The 8,001-nt window shown below is 45.1% G+C and overlaps 1 protein-coding gene across 2 annotated transcripts; it reads right to left on the reverse strand.

The window, feature by feature from the left end:
• Positions 1-1,124: 1,124 nt before the first annotated feature.
• PFN2 (profilin 2) lies at positions 1,125-7,224 on the reverse strand. Of its 2 annotated transcripts, none has more exons than XM_070405959.1 (3): positions 6,933-7,224; positions 4,777-4,969; positions 1,125-2,479 (listed from the first exon to the last, which is right to left on the reverse strand). In XM_070405959.1, the coding sequence occupies exons 1-3, from the start codon at positions 7,062-7,064 to the stop codon at positions 2,382-2,384; spliced, it is 423 nt and encodes a 140-aa protein (XP_070262060.1). In that variant the 5' UTR covers positions 7,065-7,224; the 3' UTR covers positions 1,125-2,381. The 2 variants fall into 2 exon arrangements, with proteins under 2 accessions (XP_070262060.1, XP_070262059.1); XM_070405958.1 differs by having other exon boundaries at positions 2,390-2,794; positions 6,933-7,158.
• Between the last annotated feature and the right edge of the window lie 777 nt (positions 7,225-8,001).

Below are 8,001 nucleotides of genomic sequence, written 5' to 3' on the forward strand. Positions count from 1 at the left end.
AAAATATCAAATCACTGCAACCCAACCACAAAATTTTCATTTGACCCACCTTTTGTTCCTAACAGAGATCTTAATGGGTCAGGAAGTTGAGGTTTTTGTTTTACAGTTTCTAAGGTATGCCCACTCAACTACCAAAATAGGCCCAAATCCCTATCTTCTAAACTTGTACATCCCTGAGTGTACAATCAAATTCAGAACTCTTGCTTGACAACACTTCAAAGAAAAAACTTAAGTTATGCACAGTATACTCAAGTAAGGCAGAGAGATTAATTCTCCTTCCCTAAACCACTGTTTTTCAAAGGGTAGCACACAGGCTACTTAGATTCAGACTGACCTGGCAATTGTTTCTAAATGATGATCTTGGGCTATGCATAATCTACATCTCCAGAGTAGAACTCTAAAGCCCAAAATCTGCATTATAAGCAGCTCCCAGTTCCACTCAGACTCACCAACTTTTGAGCATCCCTGCTTAGAGCTTGATAGTTCATGGTGATGATGTACCTAAATAGTATTAAACTAACATAGTTACTAAGCTGCAATAAATCTCAGGGACCTTCTGACCTCTGGGATTAAACTTGATTTATATAGCTATTGTGAACATGTCACTCCAAAGCCAGAAATGGCAAGAACATCCCTACCATCTTATATGCTGCCTAAGGAATGTCTTCTCTTATGTGAGAGTTCCAGTGGGCTCACTGCAGTCTGCCGACACAGCCTCCAAACCTAAAGAAGTCATACAACAGCTCAACACAGAAGAATCCACAATGCAGAAACCCTTGTTGGTACTGGGGCCTTACTGCTCACTAGATTTCCCATCTAGAGACCATCAACAAAAGAAAAGTATTAATTTCTAGTGGATACGTTAATTTTCTTCTCATAAGCCTGAAGATGAGCCTGAGATAACTAAAAACCATTTTAAAAGGTCAAAGACCATTAAAAATAAATTCCCAGCACTCATTTTATTTATAATAAATACTACAGGAAGTGGAATAGGCCATCAACCGAATCTTTCAAAACGATTATATGCTTACAGCATCTTTTGGCCTATCCTGTATATTAGCATTGTGTCAAAAATCAACTGTAACAGTAAGCCAACAATTTATATAAACAACATGAGTCTAGAGTATTTGGTTGGAATAAATTTATTTCATCTGTCTGTAAACAAGGTGTTTAATAGTTATGGCATTTTTTAAAATGCATATTAAATCAGATGAGTTAGACTGTATCCCAGATGTAACAAAGTGCAGGGAAAGAAATGGACAAATCAGCAACAAGATTTGTTTTTAAATCTGTACATTATCCACAAGGCCCAAACAATAGAAGCAAATACTAGAATGTCCCTAAAGTAGTGCCATTCAAAAGAAACCTTTTATAGGTCAGTTAAAATCCATCTCACAATAGCAACAGTTCATTTTAACAATAGTATGGCACAGAATACATTTGAAAAAAAATTCATCACAAGACAGCCACAATAATGCAACTTCATATAAAAACTTAAGCTGCAAATAAAAATTGGTCCTATGAAGAACAAACTGGACACACTCCAGATGGTTATGCTGGGACACCTAATGTCCATAATGGCAGCCTTTTACAATTTTACTAAAGAGTAGGTAGAGCTGGTGTGCAAAGAAAAAGATAGGAACAAAAATCTGAGCTACTGCAATGATGAATGTCCCTGGGGATTCAACCAGTATGTTTATTGTGAGGTCATGGGAGGAAGTGCCTTTTGCTCTTGTTTTGCAGTTGCACTCTTAGTATGTCCTGTAGACACTATGAAAAAAGGTTTGTCTACTCCAGTGCAACAACAATACTGAAAGCAAACTACTGCAGCTCTCAATAGTTCAACAAACAGGATTATTAATTGGTTAAATAAACCAGGCACTGCATAAAATAAGGTAGAAGCAAACCAAACAACTTATGTGCGAAGGGAGGGGGTGAGAAAAGACAAGTGAAGGAAAGATGCATGCACTTTTCCCTCCCAACCATGCGCTACAAAAGGAAGACTAAATGAGCTAAGTAAATGCTCAAAGTGCTGAAAAGACATTGATCAAATTAGAGATTGTACACCGGCACCTTGCTTATTAACTTATTTTAGTAATCAATATCCCATTAATTGCTAAAACAAAGTGATGCCCAACTTGGCATGCCCCCTCCCCCCAAATTTCAAGGTATCATGCAAATCATTGTTGTGCTGCAATTATGTTGCCAGATAAGGGTTGATTACATACAGTGGTTAACATACAAATAATCCATTGGGCAAATAGGAATCATGACATTAGAAAATAGGTAAAGAAAAATTAGCTACCACATAGTCTGGCAGCACTGTAACCATAATTGGGGTGGTGATGAAGACAGTTGCTAGGTAGATGGGGAGAGGCTGCTTACACATCAGACCTTCTCAGGTATAAAGCGAGTTCATATGCTTTCTTGTTAAGTGTGCCTCCGTGGACACCTTCCTTTCCCATGACTATAACCAATGCTGGAGTACACAAGGAAACAAAACAAAGTGAACAGAATTATTTAAGGGGGGAGGGCAGAAAGAAAGATACCTTTCCCCACTAACAGAGGGATACAAAGGAGACCAAGGTTCATACCCCATCACCTGCATTGCTAATAAAGTTTCCGGAATTAAGACTCGAGCTTATGTTAGGAAAGTTTACGAGCAATTCCCCTAATGCTGAACATCTGCCTAGCAGCTAGAACCCAGAGTCTCTCAAGTACTTTGCCATTGAGTATGCCTTCTTATTCAAGCCGCCTCCATGGACCCCTTCTTTTCCCATTACAAAGACCAAGACTGAAAGAGAAAGAAGAAAAGGGTTTCAAAAGAAGGGTTAATCAAGAAAGTCACATAAGTTTTAGCAGACAGAACCCTAATTAATAAGTTAATATTAAGTTAGTTTTCCATGAACTGTCAAGCACTGAAGTCAACTAGATCTCCAAAAAGGAGAACTTTCAAACTAGTTATATACTAAAAACTATTAACTGCTTCTTGGAAGTCCAATCAATGCAGCTGCAGCGCTCTATAAAAATATCTTCACACTAGCTAGGGAAAAAGGAGTGTGATCATTTATCTTCTATTCTAGGGCAAAACACTGCTGGTTAGTATGACAAATACATATTAGACTGGCCCTCCCAAAAAAACTTAAAAAAAATTTAGGTGATTATTTTACAAAATTCTCCCAATTTAACAAGCTTGATTAAGTACAAACTATTAAGTCTTACCAGTGAGGTTAAATGTGTCTATTACAGCTAGAGCAAAACCAAGACCAAATTTTAAATAGCATTTCCAGTGCTATTCAGAAAAGATGAAATTAAGGTTTCTAAGGTGTATGCTTACTGATATCCTCCTCACTGTTCTAGCTTTGTTTTTAATTGAGTCTAAAATCTTGAAATAGATTTACTATTTCCAACAACAGATTCTTCTATGATGAGGTTCAGATTTTACAATCACAGCCACTAGATGTCAGCAGTACTATATGGTATGAAAATCTCATTCCTGTTTTATGTCACATGGTTGATGCTTTTTAAGTTATCTGAGCCCAGCTAATATTGGGGAAAAAAAATGTCTAATACTTCAGTCACCTAATTTTTCTTTCTTTATTTTTATATATTTTTATTGATTGATTTCAGAGAGGAAGGGAGAGGGAGAGAGAGACAGAAACATAAATGATGAGAGAGAATCACTGATCGGCTGCCTCCTGCACACCCTCTACTAGGGATTGAGCCCGCAACCTGGGCATGTGCCCTTGACCAGAACTGAACCCGGGACCCTTCAGTCCGCAGGCTGACACTCTATCCACTGAGTCAAACTGGCTAGGACCACCTAATTTTTCTATGGAGCAATAGTCATAAGCATCAACTCACATCAGAATAAGAGTAACCTTTAGGATGATCACAGGGAGTTGGTAGGACCATTTTAGTAAATGACAGCTCAGGGGAGTTTCAAGTTCCTTCACATGGTAGATTTGGTCTTACTTAGACGTGCCAAGTCTGCTGTATGAGACTCACAAACCCTCTTTATTTACAAAATATTTACACAGGTTAATACATTTAAATATAGCTGTAAATCAATCAGATGCCATAATAAACCCCAACTTTGAAAGTTTTGAAAAAGCAGTGAGACTTATTTTCTCCAATGTTGACAACAGTCAGGAAACACCAGAATTTCTGGGTCAAATATATAAATGAAATATAATTTTCTACTTTTCCTATCTAAATCACAATCACATTTAGTCTTTGAAAATATTTTAGTAATGGGACAACTTACTCCAAAACCCTTATTCTAATTATTTCTTTCTTCCCTGCCATGTTTTTAATAGAAATATGAACCAATGTTAATTTTTCCATTTTTATGCTGAGCAATGAATGATTGAAATGTAAGCAAGAAAGAAAAGGAAGAGATCCAAAGGTCAAAGACTCAAAGGGAAGAAAGTAACCAATCAGAGTGATTTAACAATCTGATTACACCATAAGATTATCATTGAATATTTCAAGCAGTTTGAGACAAATTTGGATTTTCAGTTTACTAAAGCTGAAACTGGAGAGTTGGTATGAATATTCTATTTTAGAATAAAGTCAAGATCTCAGAGGCTAGGCTGTACGTGCAGCTGCTGTAGAGTAAGTAAATTTAAAGCAGTGCCTCCCTTCAGTGCTGGGCAGTTCACAAAAACCACCTTAATAGCCATTATGGACTAACACTTTTATTCAAAATGTTAAAGAAACTGCTTAATAAGTTGTAATGTAACATGCAACTTTTAACAAAAGTGCCTTGCTTACCTCTGCCAGCTCTGCCCACTGCAACGTTGTATGTTGGCTCCCCACCTTGACTCTTTGTCCTGATGTCCATTGTGCAGTCACCATCCACATACAGACTGTCTCTGATCACTGAGCACTTCTTTGCGCCAAGAGTCAAACCGTTGGTAAAGAAACCTTCCCGATCTTTTCCTACAATCATATCTATTTCTACTGGCTGTCCCCCCCGTGCCCAAAAAAGAAAAAGAAAAAACACACATGAAATTAGTTAATTCTTTTCAGGCCTCAATATAACAGGAAAGACTGTGTGCCAAGTTTTTACTACCAGTACAAGGAATCCACATTTCACTAACATAAAATCAAGTTTTAGTCTTTTCTAAACAATAGCTTAACCCCATATGATTACATGTTTCATATTAGATTTCACAGTTCACAGTGTAGTCTGCTAACTAAAGACCACTCTATGAAAAGAATCTCAATTCACCCTATAAACTTTCAGCAATAGCCTATCATTACAGTCAGTCATGTTGCATCAAATTTAAAGTTGCTTGAAAGTTTCCTGAAATAAAACCTAAAGTCCATGCTTATAGCAGGTCTGTTCACTTCTACTCTGCTTCAAATAGCTTGACATCTCCCCACAAGTACGAACTTCAAACTCTAGAGCTCAGTGCATTCCCAAATTCGTATTTCCCTCCTATTTTTCTAGCTACTACTCTAACTTCCTTTCCCCTCCCACCTCAGTAATCAGTTTTTATTCCGGCAAATGCAAAGAAGATTCTGCCGGTAGCACAGCAGTAAGCAATGGTAAAAACAAAACAAAATAAAAACCCTACAGAAAACGGAGAGGGATTTGGAAAGAAACTGAGGTAGCCACCAGAATCGGAAAGGAGGAAAGGAGAAAACGTGCCTGCTAACATTCCATGAATAAGAAGGAAGGCGTCGCCCCCATCAGAACTGCAGAGTCATAGCAGGCCCCAGCCATTTCCAAGCACACTCCCGCAATCTTCCCAGCCAGACAGCGGGAACTCACACAAAAAATCAAAAAGACTGCAGAAAAAAAAGTTGATCACCAGATGCCAATTCTCTGTAAGAATTGTAGTCCACTGGAATAGGAGAACTTCAAGTACTAGCATCAAGGACTGAGTTCTACACAGTTAAGTCTGAAACCATGTTAACTAGTACGAGAATAATTAGTACCCTTAACAGGGGGCATGAATTTTAGCGTTTTTTGGGAAGGGAGCGTGAGGCCAAGAAACTAAGGGAATGGTCTCACTGACACGATCGTCACAATTTTGGAAAGAACCTTGTGCAGAAAGAGGCGAAACAATAAAGCAGCATTGGAGGCTTAGTGACAATTATTCCCTACACATGAGTCAACCAAGTCAAAACCATCAAGTCACAAAATCAGGCACTGTGAAGCATAAATCTGCGTTAGTTCCTCACTACCATCACGAAAGAGACTTGGAGAACTGACGTGTCCCCTTGGTGTTGGCAGATTACTGAAAACCCCGTAAAGGCATCCCCTTTTTTAGGGCTGTGTTGCATAATTGGGAATAACGGTAAATCGATGACTCTCCATAGGAGGAGGAGAGAAATCAATGGCAGTTCGCCATCTTGGAGAATTAAAAAAAAAAAAAATCCTACAGAGCCAGGGCTGAAGTCGGGATTCACGAATCCACCTACGTCGTCGGTGTACATTTCTCCCAACCCCAGAGGCCTGGACACCAGCAAACCTACGCAAAGTCGCCGCGAGGATCCGGGGGGCCGAGCAGCCTCCTCCCACATCCCGCGGCGCGGGAGGCCCGCCGTCGCTGAGCGAGGGGCAGCCCGGCCGCCGGAGGACCCCCGCCGGGCCCCGCTTCCATCCCGGGACACGCAAAGCAAACCTCCCGGCTTCCAGGGTACCCGGGGGACGCCCGGGGAAAAGGGCGCCCCTCCCCGGCCCGGCTGGTGCGTGCCCCTCCCCCAGCTGCACCGGACCTGCGCTGGGAAGCGGGGCGCGGGCCGCCGCCCCCGCCAGTCGGCGAAGCCCGCTCATCCCCGGCCTCGGCCTCTCGCCAACCCCGCAGCCGCCTCCTCGGCGCCGGCCGCCTCCACACCGGCCGGCACGGCCCTGCGCGCCCCCACGGCCGACCGCCCCGCTCAGGTCCGGGCGGACCCGCGCTGCCGCTGGTCCTCACCGTAATGCTCTGGAAGACGCCCCCGGCCGTGGCTGCCCACACGTATTTGGCGTCGCAGTAGCCGACAATGGCGGCCTCCTGGCAGCAGCCATCGCACATCAGGTTATCCACGTAGCTCTGCCAACCGGCCATCTTCGAGCCCTTCGCACTGCAGCGGGGACGGCGAGGAGCAGCAGGCGCAGCGGCGGCGGCGGGCGCGGGGGGAGGCGGGGCGGGGGCGGGGAGGAGGCGGCTCTGCGCAGGCACCGACCGCCCCCCTCCCCGGGAGCTGCGGTGGGAGGTCGCGGGGACGGCGGCGAGGGACCAGCCGAGAAGCGTATGCCCGGTGCCCGCCCGCCCGCACCGCGGAGCTGACTAACCGGCGCCGGGAGGCTGAGAAGCGGCTATGCCGACGGCGGCGGCGGCTGCTCTTCACCGAGCGCCCCCCTTCCCCGCGGCCACGGAGGGACGTGCGCGCGTGCGTGCGATCCTTCCGCCGCGCCCCGACTCGGAGGGTCCCGGGAAGGGAGAGGAAGACTGAGGCCGGGGCGCGGAGGGATACCGCTCGGGGACAATCACGGCCGCCACGTGCCGACGGCGAGGGACCGGCGCGGCGCGGCGCGGCGCTGGTGGTGGCCCAGCCTCGGACCCGGGCCCGCGGAAAGGGCGTGTTTCGCGTCGCGTTAGGCACCTAAGAGACGGCGTGCCCGGGACGCCACGGAGTCCCCGCGGCCGTGCAGTGATGTGCCTCTTCTGCGCCCCGTGTGCGGGAAGCGGGATCTTGAGCCTCGGTGTCGGATTGCAGTCGTCCCGGTGACGGGATGCGGCGCGTTTATCTGGTGTGTGGTGGGGGTGTCTGGCGACAGTCCCCACGCTCCGCTCCGCATCCCCGGGACCCTCCGCCCGAGGCCTCTGCCCTCGGCCTGCAGGCAGTCCTGCGGACGCGCCCGCAACCTGCAATCGGAGCGGGCGCTGGTGGCGTGTGGGTTTTGTGGATCTTTCATTGTTCCTCGCTGTCTGTGGATTCTTTGACTGGGAGAACCCCCACCCTCCTCCCTTAATAATGCTTATCACTGCTTGTAAAGTCCGA

The sequence above is a fragment of the Myotis yumanensis genome, unplaced genomic scaffold, assembly GCF_028538775.1.
Source record: "Myotis yumanensis isolate MYYU_CA2020_CCGP unplaced genomic scaffold, mMyoYum1.0.hap1 SCAF_2, whole genome shotgun sequence".
Taxonomy (NCBI): Eukaryota; Metazoa; Chordata; class Mammalia; order Chiroptera; family Vespertilionidae; genus Myotis; species Myotis yumanensis.